The following is a 26,948-nucleotide window of genomic DNA, read 5'->3' as shown; positions in this document are numbered from 1 at the left end:
ATGCTTTGAAAGAGACAGATGGTGCCCTCCTTGCATAACCCAGTCTACACCGGTTCAAGAACCCCCAGTCACTGCTCTAGCGCGAAACTAGACAAAGGAAAGGGGAGTTACCACTCCCTTGTCCATCACCACCACAGGGTGTCTTGGATTCCAAGGTAGTGGGGCACTCTGGGAGCATCTGAGTGGCCAGTGCCAGCAGGTGACGTCAGAGACCCTTCCTGATAGGGGGATTGGTCACCTAACCAGGTAAGCATCTATCAGGGCTATTTAGGGTCTCTACTCCTTGTGTTTCTCCAGATCCGGATTGCAAGACTCCAACAGGAATCTTCTGCATCCTTTACTTCATCTTCTACCTATGTATCAACCGCTGATTGCTCCAGGAACTCTACAAAACTGCAATTAAGAAGCTAGGACGACTTCTGCAACAGTGTATCTTCAGCTCCTGCCAACAACTGCAACAGTTTCCAGGTTGTGCATCCTCTGAGGACTGCCTGTCTTCAGCCTGCACCAGAAGAACCAAAGGAATCTCCTATGGAGTTACTGAGTCACTTCCCTTCATCAGCAGGCACCTCTCTGCAGCGACGACCTGTCGCTTGGGTCCCCTCTCCAGATGATAGGCATGGTTCCAGCAGCACAGGTGGTGGACTAAAGTGACTCCGGCAGTCCCAAAGTCCAGCTGTCCAATTTTGGTGGAGGTAAGGGCTTGCCTCCCCATGCAAGACAGGCACCGTGTGACTTGCAGTTACCAAGGCTTGTGTGCGTCCTTCCAAGAAGTTCTTTGTGCACAGCACAGCTTAGGCCCCCAGCACTCCATCCTGAAAAGCACAGCATCCTGAGTGGTACTTCGGCGACGTGGGAATCCTCTGTCTCTTGCTGCATGGGCCTCCATTTGCACCTCCTTTGTCCCCATGCTGTGAGACTCCTGTGTTTGCTGCCTGGTCTTCTGAGGGTTCTCTGAGTTGCTGAGCACCTTCTATGTCTCCTCCTGCTGGTTAGAGGCCACCAGCTCCCGCCTGGTCCCGGGCAGCACCATTTTCAAGCTTCCACATGTTTTGTGTGAGCCAAGGCTTGCTGGCAGAATCCAGCTATACAAACCAGACTGCATTCATCCATCCGGCATGGGAATTCTTCTGCACCAACCAGGAACCCGCATATGTCTTCTTTGGTGCAATACTGATTTTGTCTTCTCACCAGTGGTTCTTCTTTTGCACCTTCATCCGAGTTATCAGGGCTCCTGTTCTCCCTGGACTCTTCAGTGCTTCTTGGACTTGGTCTGCCCTCCGTGTCGCAGGTACTTAACTGCTGGCTAACCTGATTCCGAGTACCCCCTATCTCCAGAGGAGTCTATGTTAATTTGGCTCTCCTTTGACCTCTGCACCCGACTGGCCCCGTGTTGCTGGTGGTGGGTGTTTAGTATTAACTTGAACCCCCAACAACGGACTACCTAAAACCCGGAGATAGGAACAGTACGTTGAATACTTAACTGAAAAAATGTTCCATCTTTTCTTCACCCAGGAACTGTTGAAAATTGCAGTGTCCATTTTGTTTCAATAGACTATTTTACCATTTTAAAGAAAACTGTATACATTGTTGATTCCATTCAAAGTTTTAAGTATTACATGCAAAGTACCCGAGATTTTATGTACTTATCTGCAAATTAATTCTTGTGGTTCTAGAAATAAATTAACAAAACCTATTTTCTATGTAAAATCCTATTGGCCTGGGTTTAAGTCATTGAGTCTGTGTTTCTTCTTTTACTTGTGTGTGTACAACAAATGCTTAACACTACCCTCTGATAAGCCTACCTGGTCGACCACACTAACACAAATAGAGCATTAGTATTATCTGTTATTGCCTCTGTCAAGCCTCTGGGTATCCCCTGGACTCTGTGCACACTATATCTCATTTTGATATATTTACAGAGCCAGCTTCCTACAATGATCACTGAAGACACCTGGATTACACACTTAATTATTCTGTATAGTTCACGTGTCATCTATGTAGAACCCCTGGCACCCTCTTATGAGGATGACCAGGTGAGTTGATTTTACTAAAAGCTATTTAGTCCACAAATGTTGTGCTAAAACTAAGTAGAGCTGCAGGCCCAGACAGTGTCCAAGCCATCATCATTAAGTTCAACAATGCCTCGTGAGAAAGAATGGGCAGGTACCTGTTTCAGTGGATAGCTCAGAATGGTTCCAGATTTGTAGAGATGATTCGTGGTAAAACCTATCCTGAATAAAGGAGATAGCAACATTCCTTCCAACTATAGATAATGAGTTTGCAAAATGTCTTTGAGAAAGTCTTTTAGAAATTGTTCTAAATCATCTAGAAGAGTGTCGTAGAAAATAATCTCCCTGCCGAACAAGGTGGAGTTCAGGAGGGCTTTTCAGGCTTTGACTGCCTTGTATAACGGGCTATTATTAAGACGTCTTTATAGCTGAATCAGAGGCTGTGATGTTTTATTAACCCACAGCCTTTGGTGCAGTAGAATGATGTCATCTGTGTGTGTGTGGGGTGGGGGGGTTGATGGAAATAAAAGGATGGATTGTGCATCATGGACTTCAAACTTTAATACTGGCCTTGCATACATTGCTGGGTACAGATGGAATTAGAGCATTCTGGGCTTCTTTCAAGGAAAATTGCAATACATAATAGTCTACATAATAGTCAAGTCAATGCTGTTTCCTGTGACCTTTGCTCTATCAGTCAATCATCATTTGTAAAGCCAACACTATCATCTCTAGGGGTTTCTGAAGCTGAGGTTGCTGCATTGAAAAGCCATGTCTTCAGTTGCTTTCTGAAGTCCACCAGGGAGGGTGCCATTTAGAGGTGGTCATTATAGGCTTTGGTGGTGATGTAGGAGAATGTGTAGCCCCTACTGCGGGTGCAGTGGTTATGGGAGTCTTGTGCGAGGGCAAGTGAAAAGGAGCCCAGATGTCTCACGGGAAGATGCAGGTTCAGCCGGTGGTTGATGTAGAACTCTCCCAGTTTGTGGAGGGCTTTGTAGGTGTATGTGTGAGTCTTAAACTGGCATCTTTTCTGTACAGGGAGGCAGGGAGGTTTCCTGAGGTGAGGAGTGATGCGGGTACGCTTGGGGAGGTCCAGGATGAGTCTGGCTGCCACGTTCTGTATTGTCTGGAGTCTTCTGAGGAGCTGGGAGGGATGCCAGTGTAGAGTATGTTGCAGTAGTCGAGGCAGCTGGTAACGAGGGTATGTGCAATAGTCTTTCTGATGTTTACTGGAATCCATTTGAAGATCTTGCGGCGCATGCAGAGGATGTGCAAACAGGAGAAGGGGACTGTGTTGAATTGTATCTGATAAAGACTTGTAGTGGGAGATTTCTTACCATAGATTTTACCCCAGGCATCAGACTGGATCTGATGATTTCTCTTAGAGCAGTACCCCTGCGTGCCGTCAGGTGGTGTCGGTTGACTCCGAGAGTGGTGTTGCATAATGGTCGCTGTAATGACAGTCCGTTGTATATAGGCTGCACGCTAATGTCGGTTCTTTTATTTCCGCGCCAGCCTGCGCACAGATCAAATAGAAGAGCCACCCCTTTTGACCAACTGTGACACTTCTGTCAAAATCTTTTTTACGAGCTTTGGATGCGTCAATGGGTGTCCCGGAAGATTGGTTTTAAGCCCTGCAACTCTGATCACCAAATTAGGTCTTTGACTGATCTGCATCTGGTCTGCCTTTGGTGTCTAAACCACGTCATGAAGTCATGCTCAGAGTTTCAGGCCATGAACCCGAAGGCTTTGAAGGAGCGGTCCCTAAAGCTGATGGTTCCGGCGATCGACATCGCATCATTTCTGGTCTTGTTTGAGAGGAAGGTTGTTAGACTTGGCATCCTTGGCATGGTCTACCCTAACATTTTGCCTCTGCTTCCCAGGTTGTTGATGTGTGCTGGACTCTGTTTTTCCTGTTTTTGATACTCTGGGCACTTTACCACTGTTATCCAGTGCTAAAGTTCAAGTGCTCCTTTATAAAATGTATGTGTACGTGGCTTTCCATGATCAGCATATTTGATTTACTAGTAAGTCCCTAGTACAGTGCACTAGAGGTGCCCAGGGCCTGTAAATCAAATACTACTAGTGGGCATGCAGCACTGGTTGTGCCACCCACCTGAGTAGCCCTGTAAACATGGCTCAGTCCTGCTACTGCAGTGTCTGTGTGTGCATTTTTAAACTGCCAATTCGACTTGGCAAGTGTACCCACTTGCTAGGCCTAAACCTTCGGTTTTTCTTACATGTAAGGCAGCCCTAGGTAGCCCCATGGGCAGGGTGCAGTGTATGTTAAAGGAGAGACATGTACTTATGTGTTTTATATGTTCTGACAGTGAAATACTGCCAAATTCGGTTTTCACTGTGCAAGGCCTATCTCTCTCATAGGTTAATATGGGGGATGCCTTTAAATATTATTAAAATGCAGATTCCCTCTGGGGGCAGAAGGAAATATGAAGTTTAGAGTGTCTGTACTCACAATTTAAAAATACATCTTTTAGTGAAGTTGGTTTTTAGATTGCAAGTTGTCCTGCCTGTGTCAGTTTGACAGTTGGGCTGTTTGCACCTCTCTCTAGACAGTGACACAAAAGGAGCTGGGGTGTAGCCTGCATATCCTGATGAGCCATCTGTGCTGGGAGGGGAGGAGTGGTCACTTACACCTGAAAGGGCTGTGCCTGCCCTCACACAATGAGTCCACGACCCCATAGTGTGTGTCTGTGGCCTGGCCTGGGCAAGACAGGGTCCCACAAAAAAGAGAGACTTTCCTTTTATATTTGTGTACTTCAAAGGCAGAAAGAAGTATAAGTAGTGCACTCAAAACCCCTAAAAATTAGATCACTTCTGGAGTCAGAAGGAACCTCTGCCAAGGAGAAGAGCTGAAGAGCTGAGAAGTGCTGCTCCTGCCTGTGACTGTGCTTTGTTGGGCTATCCTGCAGTTACTGCTTCTGCCTGTGAAAGGGGACAGAGACTGGACTTTGTGGATATTCCTGCTTGACAAGAATCTCCAAAGGCTTGGACTGAACTTGCCCTCTGTTCTGAAGTTTAAGGGCCATCAAAGACTTCCCCAACCAGCACCTGGACTCTCTGCTGAGACTCCTGCACTGACAAGTGGTGCCCTATCCAGTCCCTGGGCCCTTGAAAGGAGAAGCTGGTGAAAATCCAAGAAAACAGACTTCGGATGACTATGGACGGATGATGCTTCTGAATCCTGTGAATCCGTGGTACTGGATAGAGTGCGAAGACCCTTGCAGCCCGACATCGCTGCAGCTCTGCTGAAGTCCGCTACTCTGTGGCAGTCACTGCACCACGTCGTGACTACCAGATATCGGCTCCGCCCGAAGTGCGCGGATTCAATGCTTCGTACAGATGCCACCTCCACTGCTCCGCAGCAAAGACCCAACACCTCTTTGTGACGCATCTGCACGTTTGCCCTGCACCACCGGAACCGACGCTGCCTCGGATCCAGCGACATCACAATCCTCGACTTTGCACACTGACTTGTTTTCACAGTTTACTAAGGTACTGTACCTGGAGGTCTGCGTGAATCCGTACCCGGCACCATTGGCGTCATATTGTTGGGAACGACTCAGTCACAATGCCGTGTTATCACCTCCTCAAAGCATTTTTTGTTTCTAAGGGCTATTTTTAATCTTTAAAAATTCATAACTTGATTTGTGTGTGTCGGATTTTTGTTCTTTTGGTTTTGTTTAGATAAATACCGGCTATTTTTCTAAACCTGTTTTGTCATTTTGTGGTGTTTTTACTGTATTATTGTGTGTGTTGGTACGAATGCTTTACACTTGGTCTCTGAAGTTAAGCCTACCTGCTCGTGTCAAGCTACGAAAGGGGTGAGCGGGGGTTAACTGAGTGTGATTCTCCCTTACCCTGACTAGATTGGGGGTCCTTGCTTGGACACCTGACTGCTAACCAAAGACCCCATTTCTAACAAAGGCCACAAGACCGTTGGCCGAGTCATGACCATTCCTCCTTGTCTCATTCCAAGCCATCAGGGCAATTGGGTCACAAGAAGAAGTAGTCAAAGAAGGCCAAATGTTCTTCGACTTTACCCCGTTGCTCAGATGACGCAATGCGGGAAGAGCATTGATGCTTTGGGCCTCAGTCTTATGAGCCTGTGTCTGTCTGCTCCATGCCTCCCTGACTTTCCAGGAGCCGGTGCCACACCTGCCCAATTGAAAGAGTTGTACGAGTCCATGCGTCTCCACTTTGGGCAGACCGTCCCGTCCTTGGCGCCTTCTGGCCCAAGAGAGTCGGTGAGGGCCCCCTCAGGTGCCACAACAATGGCTTCAGCCTCGGCTCTTTGGGGGGGGAGGGGGTGGGGTTTGCACCTCCAGATCCGTATCAACACAGGTCATGCTAACAACTTTCCCTGGCGTCGGGACAGACATCCCTCCTGACGTCGGTTGTGCCTGCAATCAGCAAAAATCAGCAAAATCCTATACTTATCCCGAACTACCCAGAGCTGGACCGGCTTCGCTCAGTGCCGATTGTTTTCTATGGGCTGTTTGGGTCCAGGGCAGATCCTGACCCTTCTTTCTATGGGTGTGGTTAAGGCAATGGGTATAGTGTAAAGGGGTTGCTGTACCCTTTAAAAAACCATCTTGACGCTAACAGTACTAACCTCCTGACCGAGGTGCTTCAGCCTGGGGCTTCCAGTTCGGAACCTCTTCTTCTCTTTAATGAAGCCTTTACCGACGTCCTACTGGGTAGTTGGTCCAAACCCAGCACAGGGGCTCCTGTGAATAGGAAGGTTGCCCACCGCCATCGGCCTGCGCCGACCATCCCAAAATTCCTGACCCATCATTCTACTCCTGAGAGCCTTGTGATCCAAGCTTCTTCATCATCTGGTGCATTCCCTTCTGCTCCCCAGGATAGGGAATCAAAAAGACTGGGTATCCTTGGGAAGGAAATGTTTTCTTACGCCAGTCTTTAAGGCTGATACTCCCATACCCTCTGGGATATGGTCATGCAGGTGCTGCCTCGAGTCCCAGAGGACGCCTGGGCAGCTCTTTCCCAAGCTGTTACTGATGGGAGAGATGCAGCAAAGTTCATGATTAGCTGTAGACTGGATACGACTGACTCACTAGGTAGATCGGTTGCATCGACAGTGGCCTTGAGGTGCCATGCTTGGCTGAGGACGTCTGGTTTTTCAGGCAATGTCCAGCAATCTCTGATGGACATGCCCTTTGATGGTACATCTCTCTTCAGAGAAAAATCTGTCTCAGCGCTCAAGTGCTTTAAGGATTCCCAGGGTAAGGCTCAGTCCCTTGGCCTCGTAGCTGCTCCTCACCCCATACAGTCCACTTCTCACCCCTTTCGTGACTACAGAAGGGGCATCCAGCTGCGTTCATTTCCACCAGCCATCTATTTGCCCATTCTTCACAGCCTCTGAGCTGATCTGGATTCCCATGTACTTGTGGATCAGGGAGCAGCTAGCAGTCCAGCCTGTCCACCCCCCTCCACTGCCTCTAAGCCTTCCTAGTCTGTTGTAACATCCTGGACCTGTTGGCTGCAGGATTGGCCATCACCTGCCCCACTGAGAATCCATCACCACAAATTGGTGGGTGTTGCAAATTGTCAGAAGGAGCTATCTCTCCCCTTCGAGACTTCCCTTCAGACCATGAGACCATCATTCACTCATCTATCGGAGGATCATTTGACTCTTCTCCACAATGAGGTTAAGGCTGTCTTGGCCAAGGATGCCTTAGAGTGTCTTTGCACCAGAAGTAGGTCATGGTTGTTGTTCCCACTTCTTTCTGGTGTCCAAAAAGGCCATATCCTAGATCTCCGGTCCCTCAATCTCTTCCTCAAGAAAGAGAAGTGCAAAATGCTCACCGTAGCTCAGGTCTTGCCTGCCTTGGACCCTCGAGACTGGATGGTAGCGTTGGACTTGCAGGACGCTTACTTCCATTTACCCGTCTTGCCTGCTCACAGATGGTACTTGCGATTTGTGGTCGGCCATGAGTAATATCAATTTAATGTGCTCCCCTTCAGCCTTATCAGTGCCCCTAGGGTGTTTACAAAAGTGATAGTGGTGGCTGCAGCTCATCTGCTCAAGTTAGAGGTTCCAGTCTTCCACTACTTCAACGACTGGCTGTTGAAGGCAAGCACGCCCCAGACAGTCGTCTACCTTCATCAGACTATGGCAAACCTTTTTCACTCACTGGGGTTTACTAAGAACATGCTGAATTCACACCTGACTCCTTCTCAGAGACTCCCCTTCATCTGGGCTGTTCTGGACACAGTGCGGTTTCTGGCTTATCCTTCCAAACAGTGAGTCCAGGATATTCAGGCTATGATTCCAATGTTTCAGCCTCTTTCCTGGATTTCGGTGAGACTAACTCCTGCATCCTGCTGGTGACACATGCCAGATTGCATATTCAGGCTCTACAGTGGGACCTGAAGTTCCAGTGGGCGCAACATCAAGGAAACCTCGCCGACTTAAGCCAGATCTCTGAGGGAAGTGCGCAAGATCTTTAGTGGTGGCTTTCGAATTATGATTGGGTTAACAGCATACCTCTCTCTCTTCCCCAATTAGATCTTACAGTGGTGACAGATGTGTCACTTCTGGGATGGGGCGGCCACATGGGAAAGGTGGAGGACTCTGGTCGCTGGTAGAGTACGGACTCCACATCAACCTTTTGGAGTTCCGAGCGATCAGGCTTGCATTGAAAGCATTCCTTCCTTCTCTAAATGGTAAACATGGAAAACACCATGGCCATGTGGTACAGCAACAAGCAGGGTGGAGTGGGGTTGTGAACCCTTTGTCAGGAGGCTCTACGCTTCTGGACATGGCTCAAACACCTGGGCAAAACCCTGGGTGTTCAACATCTGGCAGGCTCTCAACGCCAGAGCAGACGAACTCTGCTGTCGATGCATAGTCTTGGTTAGATCTGCTCGCATCCACAGAGAACATGCAATGTCTGCTGTTTTACACGTTGGAGTTTCTAAGGCGGAACTCACTTGGCGATGCTTTTTGTCTCAAGTGGACCTCAGGTCTCCTTTGTCTTGCCCGCTAATACCACTGCCCATAGTTCTAAAGAAGATCAAGAGTGACTGGGCCTAAGAAATACTTGTGGCTCCGGGCTGGGTACAAAAAGTCTGGTATCCATAGCTTTTGAGCGTGGCTACCGATTCTCCAATCAGACTTCCCCTTCAGAAGGTTCTTCCGGTGCAGCAGCAGATGACTGTTCTCCATCTGAACCTGTCCAGTCTCTGTCTTCCTGCTTGGAGATTGAGCAGAGGCAGTTGACAGCTTTTGACCTTCCTCATGAAGTTTGTAACATTATCTTGGTTGCTATGCGTCTTTCCACCAAATAGGTATACCTCTGTTGTTTGCACAAATTTGTAGCATGTTGTACCAACAAGTCCGTTGATCCCCTTTCTGTACCTCTGTCTGGGGTTCTCCTGTTAATCCTTTCTCTTGCCCAACAGGGCTCTGCTTTGGGCACCCTTAAAGGCTATTTGTTACATTGCCAGACCAGCCTTCTTCATTCACGTCTCCCATTGTTAGGACCTTCCTTGAAGGACTCACCCATTTTTGTTTTACTTCCACCCCATTCATTATGCCACAAACCCTGTCCTTACCTATCTTATGTGTGCCCCTTTTGAGCCACTTTACAGGTGTCTGCTGTGGCTCCTCACATTAAAAACTGCTTTTCCGATGGCCATCACATCTACTCGCATGAGAGTGTGTGAGCTTCAAGCTCCTCCTTCGAAACTAACATTTTTATCTGTCGATCCTGATAAAGTAGTGTTTTGTACTAGAGCCCCCTTTCCTCCTAAGGTTGTTGCGCCTTTTCTTATAGGCCAATCCATCATCTTGCCTACTTTTTACGCACCTCCACATTCCTCCCATGAAGAGGAGAGACACTGTCTGGATCCAAAAAAAGCGTTGGTGTTTTACCTCAATCATACTAAAGATTTCCAGGTGGACGATCAACTCTTTCTAGGATATGTTGGCACGAAGAAAGGGTAGGCGGTATAGAAGTGCACTATCTCGCATTGGGTGGTGCTCTGCATTAAAATATGCTACATTTTGGTGAAGAAAAAACCGGGGATGGCTTGCGTTCTCACTCCACCAGAGTAACTGTTGCCACCACAATGCTAGCACGCAGATTTCCTGTCCTGGATTTCTGTCAGGCAGCAAGGGGGCATGCCTTCACACGTTCACTAAGTATTACTGCCTGGACAGTCAGTTTCACAGAGGCGGCTACTTTAGCTGTTCGATCCTGCAGGACTTTCTAGTATGATCGTGGTTCAAAGCCCCCCGCTGAGGATGGTATTGGTTGGTGTAAGGAAATGCCTTTCTTTGCATGGTTACCCCCTGAATTTTTGCCTTTGCTGATGCCAAGTTATGATTTGAAAGTGTGCTGGGACCCTGCTAACCAGGCCCCAGCACCAATGTTCTTTCCCTAAACTGTACCTTTGTTCCCACAATTGTCCAAGCCCGGGCATCCAGGTAAGTCCCTTGTAACTGGTAGCCCTGGTACCAAGGGCCCTGTGGCCAGCGAAGGTCTCTGAGCGCTGCAGCATGTCTTATGCCATCCTAGGACACCTCACTCAGCACAGACACACTGCTTGCCAGCTTGTGTGTGCTGGTGGGGAGAAAATGACTAAGTCGACATGGCACTCCCCTCAGGGTGCCATGCCAACCTCACACTGCCTATGGCATAGGTAAGTCACCCCTCTAGCAGGCCTTACAGACCTAAGGCAGGGTACACTATACCACAGGTGAGGGCATAGGTACATGAGCACTAAGCCCCTACAGTGTCTAAGCAAAACCTTAGACATTGTAAGTGCAGGGTAGCCATAAGAGTATATGGTCTGGGAGTCTGTCAATTAGGAACTCCACAGCTCCATAATAGCCACACTGAAATCTGGGAAGTTTGGTATCAAACGCCTCCGCACAATTGATGCACACTGATGCCAGTGTGGGATTTATTGTAAAATACACCCAGAGGGCATCTTAGAGATGCCCCCTGAATACCAGTCCGACTCCTAGTGCTAGGCTGACAAGTTTCTGCCAGCCTGTCACAACCAGACGAGTTTCTGACCACATGGGGGAGTGCCTTTGTCACTTTGTGGCCAGGAACAAAGCCTGTACTGGGTGGAGGTGCTTTTCACCTCCCCCTGCAGGAGCTGTAACACCTGGCGGTGATCCTCAAAGGCTCACACCTTTTGTTACAGCGCCCCAGGGCATCCCAGATAGTGGAGATGCCCGCCCCTCCGGCCACTGTCGCCACTTTAGGCGCTAAGGCTGGAGGAGATAATGAGAAAAACAAGGAGGAGTCACCTCCCAGTCAGGACAGCCCCTAAGGTGCCCTGAGCTGAGGTGTCCCCTGCCTTTAGAAATATTCCATCTTGAGTTTGGAGGATTCCCCCAATAGGAATAGGGATGTGCCCCCCTCCCCTCAGGGAGGAGGCACAAAGAGGGTGTAGCCACCCTCCAGGAGAGTAACCATTGGCTACTGCCTCCCAGACCTAAATACATGCCCTGAATTTAGTATTTAGGGGCTACCCTGAACCCAGGAAATCAGATTCCTGCAACCTACAACAAGGAGGACTGCTGACCTGAATGCCACACAGAGACGACACAGATGACAACTGACTAGGCCCCAGCCCTACCGGCCTGTCTCCAGACTCTAAGAAACATGCACAGTGACGTATCCGACAGGGACCAGCGACCTCTGAGGACTCAGAGGACCGCCTAGAACCCAGAGGACCAAGAAACTCCCAAGAACAGCGGCAATGTTCAAAAACTACAACTTTGCAACTTCCAAATAACTCTCTCTTCCTGCTTGAAGCGTGAGACTTCACACACTCCATCCGACGCCCCCGGCTCAAGTTCATGAGAACAAACACTGCAGAGAGGACTCCCAGGCGACTACAACGACAAGGATACCCTGAGTCGACCCCCCCCTGCATCCCCACAGTGATGCCTGCAGAGAGGATCCAGAGGCTCACTGCTTGATAACAAGGAACCCGCCACCTGGACCAAGCACTGCACCCGCAGCCCCCAGTACAGCGAGGAACCACCTACCAGTGCAGGAGTGACCAGCAGACGGCCCTCTTCCTAGCCCAGTCGGTGGCTGGCCTGAGAAGCCCCCCCTGTGCCCTGCCTGCATCGCCTAAGTGACCCCCGGGTCCCTCCATTGCTTTCAATAGCAAACCCGACGCCTACTTTGCCTACTGCAACCGGCCGCCCGCTTTGTGGACTTGTATGTGTGTCGTCTCCCCCCAGTGCTCTAGAAAAGCCCCCTGGTCTGCTCCCCGAGGACGCAGGTACTTGCCTGTAAGCAGACTAGGACCTGAGCACCCCTATTCTTCATAGGTGCCTATGTGTTTTTGGCTCTCCTTTGACCTCTGCACCTGACCAGCCCTGTGTTGCTGGTGCGGTGGATTTGGGGTTGCCTTGAACCCCCATCGGTGGGCTGCCTATGCCCAGGAGACTGACTATGTAAGTGCCTTACTTAACTGAGAAATGTAACCAAACTTACCTCCCCCCAGGAACTGTTGATTTTTGCACTGTCCACTTTTAAAATAGCTTATTGCCATTTTAACCTAAACTGTGTGTACTACCGTTTTAAATCAAGGTTCTATACTTACCTGTGTGAAGTACCTTGCATTCTATGTAATTACTGCAAATTTTGAATCGTGTGGTTCTAAAATAAATTATGAAAATATATTTTTCTATATAAAACCTATTGGCCTAGAGTTAAGTCTTTGAGTGTGTTCCTCATTTATTGCCTGTGTGTGTACAACAAATGCTTAACACTATCCTTTGACAAGCCTAGTGCTCGACCACACTACCACAAAATAGAGCATTAGTATTATCTAATTTTCCACTATCAACCGCTAAGGGGAACCCTTGGACTCTGTGCACACTCTCTCAATTTGAGATAGAGACCCAACTGTAGGAAGTTGGCTCTGTATATACTATTATAAGATAAGGGATCTGCAACTCGAAGTCTCTATCAGATTAACAAGTTTCCTACTTTCAGGAACGATTTATCTTGTAGATACATATTCTACCCTCCCCTCACTGCGAACTGATTTTTAGGGCCTTGTTCTGGTGCACCATTTTCAGTGTTGTTCATGGCTCTGTGCTACTGGCGTGGGAAGTTGTGAAAATAAACTAACGTCAGCATGCAAGGGTGGAGCATGTGTATGTATGTGTGTGTATATATATATATATATATTTATATATGTGTGTGTGTATGTATGTATATATGTGTAAATATATTTCAACTGCTCCTGCTGTTCTTCCAACGCTAGCCTTACGGAGCTGGTGAACCATTATGGGCGCCGGACCCATATTTAGATATCTCAAAATGGATTGTAGAAAAGCGGCGCTCCCAACACTTGCTGAATAATGACGAGATTTATTTACAAAGCCATTCTACAAGGCTTGTCAAGCCTGGACACGTTTCGACCATAACGGTCTTGGTCAACAACCAAAGTCATAACAATCTCCCCTCCCCTCAACCTTTATAACCTAGTGCATCAACCTAAAAGAAATACTATGAAAATTTAATGAAACCAATTTGCACTTCTAAACACACATAACTAACAATGTTACTTCCCCACATGGTTAATCACAGTGTTAAATTATCATTGTATACAAACGCATGGGCCACTTAATAATCCTTATCAGCATTAATATCATCAAGCAATTATTCATCCATTACCCTACTAAACATAAAATTATGTATCATACTTCTATGGTTCTGATCTACGGGCCCAAAAGAAAAAAATATTTTTTTTTACATGACACTCATCCCTCATTATTTTCTACATCTAATTGTAATATATTTCATGCAAATTTATGGTGGATATCAGCCAATGTGAACAAAAAGTTTCTCATAATTATTTAGACCCCAAGGATAACGACTATTGAGGCGAATGATGTATTCGGATTCCAGTTTCCTGAGTCTTTTTTCTCTGTCCCCACCTCATGGTGTGGGAAGTACCCTGTCTATTCTAAAAAATGCCATCCTATCGCTCAAACCTGCATGATTTGCGTTGCAGTGGCGGGCTACAGGATAAGCGGGATCATTACTCTTGATAGTCCGCCAATGTTCTAAAATCCGTTTTTTTAAGGGAAAAATTGTACTTCCTACATATTGTAATCCACATGGGCACAGAATAACATAAATCCCAAAATCCGAATTACAACTAAGGAATTTCGTGATCATCTCTGTTTTTCCAGTTGGTAAAAAATAATCCTTGCGATTTATGCTGTTTTCACAGGCCTTCCATTTAGTGCATCTATAGAAACCTTGTTGTTTGTCCAGGAAAGTCTCCCTATTTCGCTTGGAGTAGCTATGTACTAACATGTCTCGCAGCGAGCCACTTCTTCTGTATGTCACACTAGGCTGGGGGCTTACTAACTGGCCAACCACCTTGTCAGCTCTGATTAGATGCCAATATTTAATCTGAATTTTTCTTACTGCTAGGGATTCTACATTGAATGTTGTAATAAAACGTAGAGTATTGGTGTTATCTCCCCTGTCTCTCGGATGGAGGAGACCATCTCGCTGGGACATTGCTACTTGCTGGCATGCCTTGGATAAAACTCTTTTAGGATAGCCCCGCAATCTGAATCTGTGAATCATCATTCATGAAACCCTGAGCTGTACTACAGTTCCTTTTAGCTCCGAGAAGTTCACCATAAGGTACACTCCATTTTAAGTTTGGCGGGTGATGGCTCAATACATGTAAAGTACTGTTACCAGATGTGCTTTTTCTATACAACTTTGTCTGAGAGTACCATCCTCCATACGAACTTCTACATCAAGAAAATCAATACTTTGTTTACCTATCTTGTGTGTAAATTTCAGATTCAAATCGTTTAAGGGTAACCAGTTCAAAAAATCATGCAATAATGGTTCGGGACCATCCCAAAGTAGAAAAATATCATCTATATATCTGGTCCAAAAAATAGTATGCTCAGACCATTTTTCATTCTCATCCCACCATCCCATATAAAAGCAGGAATAACTGGGGGCAAAGCAGCTTCCCATCGAGGTCCCAGACATCTGTCTAAACCAATCATCTTCAAACAGAAAAATATTATTTTCAAGACAAAACTGTAATAGCCTCAAAAGTAATTCAGAATGCTCATACAGCCTGATGGTTATATCCCTGAAAAAGTGCTTACAGGCACGAATACCTAGATCATGTGGGATGCAAGTATAAAGTGCTACTACATCAATTGTCACCATAACATAATTTGATTTCCATGTAATATGTTGTATTTTGCTCAAAAAATCTCTCTACAATACGAGGCCAACCCCGATACATATGGGCCAAGGAAATGATCTAGATATATTGATGCATTTTCCAGAAGGCTACCTCTCGCTGATAGAATGGGTCTCCCAGGAGGATTCAGCGGATCTTTGTGAATCTTTGGCAACAAATAAAAGCAAGGTGCTAATGTGAGAAATTTAAACTCGTTGTCAGAAAGGAGACCGCAATCCCAACTTTCTCTAAGCAAGTCATTAAATTGTTATTGATAACCGATACGCTGTTATAGTGGATCACTCATAAATTTTTGAATATAATAGTTTCTGTGCTTCCTTGTGGTATTTTTGTGCATCCCATAAAACTACATTGCCACCCTTATCAGCTGGTTTGATTACAAATGACGTTGCCTGTTTCAAAGAAAATAAGGCTGCCCATTTGCCTGGAGTCAGATTATTTGCAAATGAGTTCCGGATGTTCTTGCACAGTGAGAGTAACTCAAAATTAACAGCATCATGAAAAGCATCAATGTTATCATGTGGGGTGGTGGGATTACACCTCGACTTTCTAATTCTCTCAATGTAGCTAGGCCATCAATGTCTCCTAAGGTTAACTCCGATGATTGGTCAACAATTCCACCAGGTATTTTTCCTTCCTGCGAAGGCAATCAATCTTGGTGTTGAGCAAAGATTTTCATTAGCTTCAATTTTCTAACAAATTGGAAAACATCAATCCGAGTCTGGGTGTCATCAAAATTTGTTGTGGGGCAGAAAGAAAGTCCTAATTCTAGAACTGTTTGTTCATCCTGAGATAAAGTATGGGATGATATATTAATTACGGTTAATTTGTTCTCATCTGTCCCTTCTTTCTCCTGTTCTGACGAAGATTCCTGCCTCCAAATTTCTCTCTCTCTATATATATATATATATATATATATATATCACCACAGCGTCATCATGGTGACCACAACACCAACAGCGCTGTAGGAGGCTGGCTCTTTATGTAGTGTGCAAAGCTAGGTACATTGAGCAGGGAGTCTAGGCAACCACAAGTAGGTTTACAGAGGTAAAAACTAGACCACTTTTGCTCTAATTTGTATGGTAGCTTGTTCGAGCAGTTAGGCCAATCCTGGGGAAATGCAAAGCGTTTGGTTTACCCACATCAATCTTGCAACACACACATTTAAAGGATTGCCTTGAGACCAATTAATAAAGATACTCCAGATTTTTATATACATTTTAAGACTAAGATAATCAGATTTGAATAACTACTTTTCGAGAGATGATTTTTTGGAGTTTATTAAAATTGTCTTTTTTGTGCGTAATTACGCACCATAGTAATCAATTGAGGATCCCCTTTAAAAATACATATAAAATCATATAGTTGGTTTTACCAAGTTCTTCTTTTTCAGGTTGGTTGAGGTAGTCGGTGGGCACACTGTCAGCTGGATAAGTTGGGGTGATTTCCGAGGGAGGGGAAAGTCTCTGGAGCTTGTGTAGGGCTACTGCAGGGGACCACTTGGAAAAACACTGCACAGTTAAGTTTAAAGAAGGACCCTTTGGTTCCCCTTGGAGTGTTGAGGTCGCAAGGGGAAGTGGACCGTTAGGGCACAGCAGGGCGGCAGGGTGCAGAGCAAATTGATGAGCCAGGAGCTGTGCGCAAGGATGCCCTCAGGAGCAGGAGGTAAGTTGGTTCTAAGGTTGTTCGCAGGACAACAGGAGCACTCTGGCAGGAGCTCCGGGGTGTTAGTGAAGTCACTCGACTAGGGCGTCCTCCTGGTCCTTTTGCAGTCCCATTTGGGCTGTATTTGGCACGGTTTGGCCGCACAAGGCATAACCGTTTTAGGGAAGGAGCTCTGGCCTAGGGAACCTGATTGGCAGGGGCCACGGGCACTACAATTTCTAGGCTACATCAGGCATAAAGTGGGAGCTAACCATGTCAAAAAGAGGCCTCTCCTCACAGACGCCGCACAAGGGTACTGCTTGAAGAAAAATCTCTGGATCCAGTCTGACACATGGGGGAAATTCTGAAGGTAAGGAATCTGCCACTAGAATGTCTCTATCAGATAAATCGTTATGAAAGGTAAGTCGCTTGTTATTTAATAGTTAGGTTTTGGATAGCAGATGACAGGATTCTAAGTGTGGCAGGAACAAGCCCAGTAAATTCCACATCAGTGGAAAATTAATTCCTTGCAGTTATTTAGACTTTGCAGTGTGGAATGTAAGTACCTTCTTTAGATTTCCCAGAGGGAGGTAAAATGCAAATAATGGATAGATGCAACATGGTGGCTGTCTTGTCAGGAACTGGGCTACACACCTTTCTATTTTTTCTCTTGAGAAAAATAAATCTGGTGTTCAGGGGTCATTCTTGGTCTGCTGTTACTGGGGATTTGAATTGTATTATATAAACATGATTCTTAGTGGGATTTCAGCAACCAACTAACTTAGTAGGAAGGGCAAATTAGAGTAGCCATAAGATTATATGGTCTGGGAGTCATACACAAACTCCACAGCACCATAATGGCTTCACTGAAAACTGGGAAGTTTGGTATCGAACTTCTCAGCACAATAAATGCACACTGATGCCTGTGTACATTTTATTGTGAAATACACCCTGAGGGCATCTTAGAGATGCCCCCTGAAAACATACCGGACTTCCAGTGTGGGCTGACTAGTTTTACCAGCCTGCCCCACACCAGACATGTTGCTGGCCACATGGGGAGAGTGCCCTTGTCACTCTGTGGCCAGGAAACAAAGCCTGTGCTGAATGGAGGTGCTTCTCACCTCCCCCTGCAGGAACTGTAACACCTGGCAGTGAGACTCAAAGGCTCACCCCCTTTGTTACAGCGCCACAGGGCATCCCAGTTAGTGATGCCCGCCCCTCCGGCCACTGCCTCCACTTTTGGCGGCAAGGCTGGAGGAGATAATGAGAAAAACAAGGAGGAGTCACTGGCCAGTCAGGACAGCCCCTAAGGTGTCCTGAGCTGAAGTGACTCTGACTTTTAGAAATCCTCCATCTTGCAGATGGAGTAATCCACCAACAGGATTAGGGATGTGACCCCCTCCCCACCAGGAGGAGGCACAAAGAGGGTGAGCCACCCTCAGTGCTAGTAGCCATTGGCTACTATCCTCTCAGACCTAAACACACCCCTAAATTGAGTATTTCGGGGCCCCTAGAACCTAGGAAGATAGATTCCTGCAACCTGAAGACGAAGGACTGCTGACCTGAAGCCCTGCAGAGAAGACGGAGACACCAACTGCTTTGGCCCCAGCCCTACCGGCCTGTCTCCCCACTTCAAGAAAAACTGCAACAGCGACGCGTCCCCCAGGGTCCAGCGACCTCTGAAGCCTCAGAGGACTGCCCTGCATTTAAAAGGACCAAGAACTCCCGAGGACAGCGGCCCTGTTCCACAAAGACTGCAACTTTGCAACAAAGAAGCAACTTTTAAAGACCACACGTTTCCCGCCGAAGCGTGAGACTTTCCACTTTGCACTCGACGCCCTCGGTCCGACCCGCAGAAAACTAACTCTATAGGGAGGACTCCCCGGCGACTGTGAGCGCGTGAGTAGCCAGAGTTGAGCCCCCACAGCGACGCCTGCAGAGGGCATCCAGAGGCTCCCCCTTGACCGCGACTGCCTGCTTCAAAGAACCCGACGTCTGGTAAAGACACTGCTCCTGCAGCCTCAGGACCTGATGGAACCGAACTCCAGTGCAGGAGCGACCCCCAGGTGGCCCTCTTCCTAGTCCAGGTGGTGGCTACCCCGAGGAGCCCCCCCCACTCATCCCCCCCCCATTGCCTACCTGCATTGCTGAAGAGACCCCCGGGTCTCCCATTGATCCCAATGGCAAGCCCGACGCCTGTTTGCGCTCTGCACCCGGCTGCCCCTGTGCCGCTGAGGGTGTACTTTTTGTGCCTGCTTGTGTCCCCCCCGGTGCCCTACAAAAACCCCCTGGTCTGCCCTCCGAAGTCGCAGGTACTTACCTGCTGGCAGACTGGAACCGGGGCACCCCTATTTCCATTGAAGCCTATGTGTTTTGGGCACCACTTTGACCTCTGCACCTGACTGGCCCTGAGCTGCTGGTGTGGTAACTTTGGGGTTGCCTTGAACCCCCAACGGTGGGCTACCTTGGAGCCAACTTTGAACCCTGTAAGTGCTTTACTTACCTGTGAACCTAACAAATACTTAGCTCCCCCAGGAACTGTTGATTTTTGCACTGTCCATTTTTAAAATAGCTTATTGCCATTTTTGCCAAAACTGTACATGCTATTGTGATGATTCAAAGTTCCTAAGATACCTGAGTGAAATACCTTTCATGTAAAGTATTGTTTGTTAATCTTGAACCTGTGGTTCTTAAAATAAACTAAGAAAATATATTTTTCTATATAAAAACCTATTGGCCTGGAATTGTCTTTGAGTGTGTGTTCCTCATTTATTGCTTGTGTGTGTACAACAAATGCTTAACACTACCCTCTGATAAGCCTACTGCTCGACCTTACTACCACAAAATAGAGCATTAGAATGATCTCTTTTTGCCACTATCTTACCTCTTAGGGGAACCCTTGGACTCTGTGCATGCTATTTCATACTTTGAAATAGTACATACAGAGCCAACTTCCTACACCCCTCCACCTGCCGCACAGCACAGTCTAAAGGCTTGATGGAGGAGCTCTAAAAAGTATCAGTAGCTGAGGCCCCCCTCCTCATCCTTGCTTACCTGGAGTACTGGCCAGATGGTGTCCCAGCTCCCTTGGAGGTTGATATGGGCTCCTCTAAGCAGAAGAACGATAAGAGGGCTCCTGGTGATTCTGACAGAATGTCAGGAAGTAACTACTACTTGCTGGGTGCCCTCCAACCCTTTCAGCTATATACTTGCTCAGCAAGAAAATAACTTGTTGAGATGCAAACAGCTGATATGCAAAGGCTAAAAGAGGGCTCTCAAGGTTGCCAGCATACTGCTGCAGTCTTGCATTTTTGCAGTCATAGTCCCACACTTGTGTAGGGGCGTCTTGGAGTAGCTTCCAAACCACCATTTTAGTTTAAGGTAACCTCATCCCTTTCTCATACCGGAGACGCTGAGCAGCTGCGATAAAGCACTGGTGGTATTGGCCGGCCACGTTGGTTGGGGACAGTGGCCTCATTCGGCAGAGGCATGTCAGGCAGTGCTGCAATTCGTTCCCCTGACTCCCTATTTGAAATTTTGACCAAAAATGAAACGCTTCTATGTCATTTTAATTTTTGTATGTCATTGATCTGCATTTCAGGGGCTTTTCATTTACTTTTGACTTCCATCATAAAGTAAGAAATTGAGCTAAAAGACTTACCTAACCACAGTATTTTTATTTACTAAACCTTTTCTTGAAGCCATTTGTTGATTGAGCTGAGCTTATTGAACTGTTTGAATTTAAAATATGGTGATAATTATTATATTCGTGTTCTCCTACTACACTGACTTGATTACAGAATTACATTAAGGGGGATGGTAATAGCAGTTTGAACTATTGTGGCCCTTCTGCAGAGTTTGAATCAGTGTGGTGATTAGTCATGGCAATTGTGATAGTATTATACAGTTGTTGTATTTTTAAACTTTATTAGAAAACTTATGAAATAAAAAGTATTATGTTTAATGTTTACCTTATCTTTCAGATTGATACATTGGCATCTCAGTGTTTAATTTTTGAAAAGAATAAGGCCATAGGACCTCGTGCTGCATCAGATATTAAAATTCTGTTTGTGCCTCTTCGTTCTGGAATCTTCCAGTACGTGCTCAGTGTTTCTTCATGGCCTGTTAATTCTAATGAACATCCTCCACTTCAGACAGATGTTTTGGCCCCAAAAGTTATTTTAACTGCGTTTGCGGAAAACCCATCCATTGAGGTAAGAGGTTTGAAATGTGTGCTGCTAGTAAGCAAAACGGTGGGTGTTAGTTACTTGTTATAAGGCATCAATTAAATGATGTGTAAATGGAAACAGCGCTTACCTTGCAACGTTTGACATTCAAAAAAGTAGCTTTTAATAAACATGTATTTACATTTTCCATAGCAAAGCGTCCTTTATCATTCTAGTCTTTGCTTCTAAAATTGAAAAAAGGAAAACTTTTAATTGGTTTACTTATTTTAGGGCAGACATCATAGATCATAGGTATACTGTAAGTACTTTCTCCATGCACTGGAACTGTTGATATTTTCCCAAACTTAAATCTTCGGAATTAATATGCAAATTGCAGTTTTAGGTATAACTTTAGATGTTCACTGTCTGGTATAACATTCTCTTCATATTGTGGTCTTCCAGATGCTCTTATAATGGATGCTGTGATGAGTATAACAAACAACATAGTTTCCTTTGGTGTTGACCAAAACCATTAGTCACTTTGAGGACTAATCAGCCGTTTGATTATATGTGTACCCATTATTTAAAGGATTGAAGCCATGCGGCTATAGTTCAGACTAAACAATTAAAATAAAATTACAATAAAGTAATGAATGATAACCCAGTGATGAAGCGGTGCAATTGCTAAATGTGTGTCTATTCAGGAAAGGCAGAACACCATTAAAGAACATACATCCACTGGGGCGATAACAAATGTTCCTCTTGCAGGTAACCTGAATTAGACTGCAAATATATTTAGTCTTGAATAGCTGTGGTGGGTTTCAACCCAGTAGTAAGTATAAGTAAATCATGAGGATGAAAAAAAGCGCTGAACACAAGTGCAATTTTGGGAGGATTAGCAAAAGGTTTACCAATCCAGAGAGCTTCTGTAAGTCACTTAACAACGGAGAAAGAACCAACTGGTACCAAATATTGGAACATCTTGACTACTTCACAAAGTTACAAAATCAGGAAAGAATTTATGTGGGGATGCAAATGGGACAGTAAGGAAATATACCCTAGTTGGGCTTCACATCCAGTGGTATTTTCAGTATAGAGAGGAACTATTAACTTGTAATTGACTACTAATTTGAGGTAGAACCTAAGCAATGCTGCAGTACGACTGCCAGTGATCAGGGTTATTCTCCAGAGAATGCTCTCTAGTAGGGCTTAACTCAAGAGTGTACTCTGGCTCTTAGAGAATAGTAAAAAGTCCTTGGTGCCACAGCGCCCTTAGTAGCAAGTCCCCCCAGGTCCCGGTAGTCCAGTAACTAGTTTTACCTGCTCCAGTAATGTAAAATCCCCTGCACCTCAGACAAAGCCCGCTGCTCACCATCTTAAGGAAGATCCTCAAGACTTGGCTCTTCGGATGAGGCCCCTCCCCCCAGCGCCTTGAAACCCTCACGGGTGAGTAGCCGCACTTTACAAATACTGAGTGATTGAAGGCATGCAGCATCTGTGGATGCCCCTTCTTCAGGCAGTCACAGGGCTCTAGTCCTGCTCTGTGAGTCTGTCTGCATGCAGAAGGTGCAGCAACACCCAGCAAGTGCAGGGTCTCCTTGAGCTCACCCTTCCAACTCCAGCTGCAATCTGAAGCACTCCAGTCCTCCTCCTGCAGAGTAAGTACTGCACTCTCAAACAGGAAGGGAGGTAGATTCTGATACTCCCGATCTGTACAACAGGGCAACCTGGAAAGGAACAAATCCTGCAGATGCTTGTCAGAAATCAATCTGAAAAAAGGTTCATGATACCATATCCATCAAGCAAACAGTCAGATAGTAGACTTCTTATAAAGGGCAAAGAACTTAAACTCCCAACACATGAATGAAATAAGATTTGTTCTCTTGTAGGGGATTTCCATGTATAGTCATAAGCACTGAATAGTCCCGCCCACATGCGGGGACCTCGGAGCAGTTCTTTAATATATTTTCTTAAGTGGAGATTTTTGCTTTTCTTCACGAAGGTCGATAAAGGCACTTAGAGATAACGCAGACTATATATCTAGGCTACACTGGCCCAGTTCTTCACCATGACGATGGGACAATACATTAAAAATGAATATAATTTAAGATATTTTGCAAACAGTATAAATCTCCTTCCCAAACCCTGTTTTATGATAGAGATGAGGGAGAGCAGAGCAGATTAGCCTCATAGGATGCCATTATATGCCTGAAATAGAGGCTGATCCTTTAAGAACCTAAGGACCACCAGTATCCCATCATGCCCAACTGGTGGCAGTTGCTTCAGTTTTTTTTTCTGGCTCCTGCTGACAGGGCCCTGAAGCATTAACCTCGACCTCTTATAGGTTTTTTTTTTCTCTCCAAATATTGTCATAAATTGGTGACAACACCCATACTCAACATCTTTTTACTTTTCCTGCCTTATTCTGTTATTTGACAGAAAACTGAGGCATTTTCACAAATAAAATGCCTTCATTGTTTGATAAGTGACTTCACTGTGGCAGGATGAAGGGCCAAAAATAGATCCTAATGTTGTCTATATTATCTACCTACCTTCCTCTCATCTTCCTGACACCTGTGACATCTGCAGGAAGTTTTCCAGGCACACACTGCGCGACAAAGAACATTTTGGCTTCAAGGTAGAGAAGAGATGTCGCCAGCAAACACATCCTATCACAGGTGCTTCAGAGCGAGGAGCAAGGTCAGTCTTCCACCAGGGCTCCTCCCTCAGCTTCCAGTGCATGTGGAATGTCTGAGAAGTGTGCTCCAAGCCAGAGAAGACCTGTCCCAGTCGAGGCAAGTGTACAGTGCTAACTTCTTTGCTGTCAAGGGCTGGTTTGACATTGAGGAAACGGATGACACTCGCGGTCGACACATCAGTCAATGGTGAGGGATTCTGCGCCATTGGCCCATAGCTGGCATATGACGTCAAAGTGCCTCGAAGTGCCAGTTTGCGGTCGAGGCAGCATGGAAGGTCAATGTTGAGGGCTAAACGTCGACACAAAAGGTTGACCTCGAGGAGAGAGGGGAAGAATTTATTCATCAGAGTCCTCACCGTCTCTGGTTGTGTTACCATCTCCTCCATCTTCACCTCCTCCACCTGCTTCTCCTCCAATGCCCCCACCTCTACCACAGGTGCTTCCTCCTCCATCAGAGCCTTCTCCTGTAACTTCTCCTCCAGAACCTAGAAACACTCCTGCTTCCAGGCCTCGAATGTGTTCCATATCTTGCCACCAGTCTTGACATGGACATCACACCCCGGGGCGCTCTTCTGCTACATCAAGTCATACCAATCACCATCATGGATCTTAAAATACGTCACGGTCAGGCTCCCATCAATAGCATACCAATCATTCCTCCTCTTTCACAAGCGACTATTCAACAACTTTATAGGACTCTCCAGTGCCTCATGTCTCTCTCTGGTAGATGACATTACTACCTTTCAAGAGGTGCTAGTCAGAGGGGCTGCAGAATTCAATGTGCGGATGTTGCTACTCACACTGTCCACATAAGTAATCTTGAGACACTACACCAGCGTACAGCTTCAAGGCCGTTGCTTCCACTGGTCCTGGGTCTCATCGATCTGATCATGGATTTGTTCCTAATTCCTGCAATAGCTAAGCCTGCTCCATCCAGGCTCCCAAAGAAATACCGGCCTCCTGATCAAGACCCATTATTTTTTCTTACTGATACTCCACCTGACTCATTATTTTGGATACAAAAAAGTCAATTTCACCTCTCCATCATCCTTTTCACCTCCATATAAGGAGAATAAAAAATTTGACTCGGCAGGCTGCAAAGTCTGGAGTACAGCGGTGCTACGGCCCTCTTGGGCAGGTACGAATGAGCCCTTTGGAATTCAATCCAGCATTTTGCTGACCACCTGCCAAAGGATAAATGGGAAGACTTCTTGGAGATTGTCCACGAGGAGGCAATGGTCTCCAATCAAATTATAAGTGCAGCTGCAGATTCCTCCCTCCTTGCAGCACATGGCTACTGTCAAGGTTTTATCTTGCGAGACATGCTTGGCTCTGTCTAACATCTCTAAAACCGGAAGCGCAACAAAGCATCCAAAATTTGCCATTCCACACTATTTGGCAGCCATGCAGATGAGATGGCAAGAATGAAAACTGAAATGGACACCATTAAAAGTTGTGGGTTTGGCAAATCTTTCCAACCCTACTAGCATTGTTTTTTTTCTTCAGAGTTCAAACCCCTTATTGGCTTCTGAGTAGATCTCAACACCAGAGATCCTTCCAACCACAGCGCAAGCAGACAGGAGGGCGCTCTGCCCAACACCCACCCAAGGTGGTAAACAAACATCAGCCACAAAACCATGAGTCCTCCATTCTCCCTCTTCTATTATTCACTCCGGTAGGGGGAATCATTACACATTACATGGAAGTGGCATTGCATCACAACAAGCACCTGGGTTTTGAATATTGTGAAGAATGTTTACTCTCTCGGATTTGCAACCCCACCACTGTCAGTTCCACCAAAGCTATCTACTTCCCATCTCGACTTACCCAGGACGGAAGTCAACATCCTGTTGCAAAAGAAGGCAGTTGAAGCCATTCACCACAGTCAATGGGGGACAGGCATGTACTCCAGGTATTTCCTAGTACCAAAGAAAGATGAACACAAATTCAGACCAATTCTTGACCTCCAAGTTGCCAACAAGTAGATTTGGAAAGTGAAGTTCAAGGTGCTGCCTTTACATCAAATATATCCCCAACTTCATCAGGAAGATTGACTTTGCTCCATAGACCTTCACGATGCCTACTTCCACATTCCCATTGCCAGGAAGCATCCGAAATTACTCAGATTTTTTTGTGGGGCACGACCATTACCAGTACACAGTACTACCTTTTAGCCTCAAGCGGACACCCAGAACATTCTCCAAGTGCATGGCTGTGGTGGCAGCCCATCTAAGAAAACACAGAATCTTCGTCTACCCCTATCTGAATGACTGGCTTATGAAGGCGTCCACTTCTCACGAAGCCCAACTGCATTTTAATTGGACTTGCGAGCTCCTTCATCGGTTGGGTCTTCACATCAACTTAAACAAGTCCACGTCAACACCAGTCCAGATGTTGCATTACTTTAGGGGCCTCCATCAACAACATTCACAGAAAGGTGTGTCCTAAGAAGGAGCGACTCTTTTTGAGCCTTCAGAAATGTGATACTCATCCAGCAGCAAAAACTGTCTCATCTCTTCACGGCTCGCTGGCCTCCTGTATTTTTATCACTCCCAGTGCTCGCCTCCACATGTGGTCTAACTCCAGCAGTGTCTAGAGGACCAGAGGGACCAGCTGACTGGCAACTGGAAGGACAAGATCACATACTCCTTACATGTGATACGATCCTTTAAGTGGTGGTGTTCTCCAAGCAGTCTCCTCCAAGGGATGCCACCCAAAGGTCCCTTATCAAATCTGTGTGACGGATGCATCATTGCTCGGATGGGAAGTCTGCATGGATCACCTCTAAATTCAAGGCTCATGGTCACACAGAGAGATGACATGCCATACCAATCTCTTCAAGCTCCACGCAGTTCATCTGGCTCTCAAAGCTTTTCATCCACCATTCACCACCGAAACCCTCCTTGTTGAGACGGACAATACATCCACCATGTACTACTTAAACAAGCAAGGGGCACCAGGTCGAAAGCCTTGTCACTGAAGGCCCAGACAATTTGGAAATAGCTTTTGGCCAGGAACATGAGGGTAACAGCACCTCACCTTCCAGGCACCCAGAATGTTCAAGTAGATCTCTCCTTAGAGCTCTCAACAAAAATCACAAGCAAGTCTTGCATGACAGTTGTTCAAAGTATCTTCTACTTGTGCGGCACCCAT

At 46.2% G+C, this 26,948-nt stretch overlaps 1 protein-coding gene across 2 annotated transcripts in view; it reads left to right on the top strand.

Moving 5' to 3' along the window:
- CEP192 (centrosomal protein 192) overlaps window positions 1–26,948 on the top strand; it is a 1,702,116-nt gene that overhangs the window by 651,020 nt on the left and 1,024,148 nt on the right. For both annotated transcript variants that reach the window (XM_069219927.1, XM_069219928.1), the window contains one exon: window positions 20,915–21,145. In XM_069219927.1, coding sequence (XP_069076028.1) covers window positions 20,915–21,145 — 231 coding nt within the window. The remainder of the gene's footprint in view (window positions 1–20,914; window positions 21,146–26,948) is intronic.

Source organism: Pleurodeles waltl, chromosome 2_2 (assembly GCF_031143425.1).
Source record: "Pleurodeles waltl isolate 20211129_DDA chromosome 2_2, aPleWal1.hap1.20221129, whole genome shotgun sequence".
NCBI classification, from domain to species: domain Eukaryota; kingdom Metazoa; phylum Chordata; class Amphibia; order Caudata; family Salamandridae; genus Pleurodeles; species Pleurodeles waltl.
This window is presented reverse-complemented; position numbering and strand designations above follow the sequence as displayed.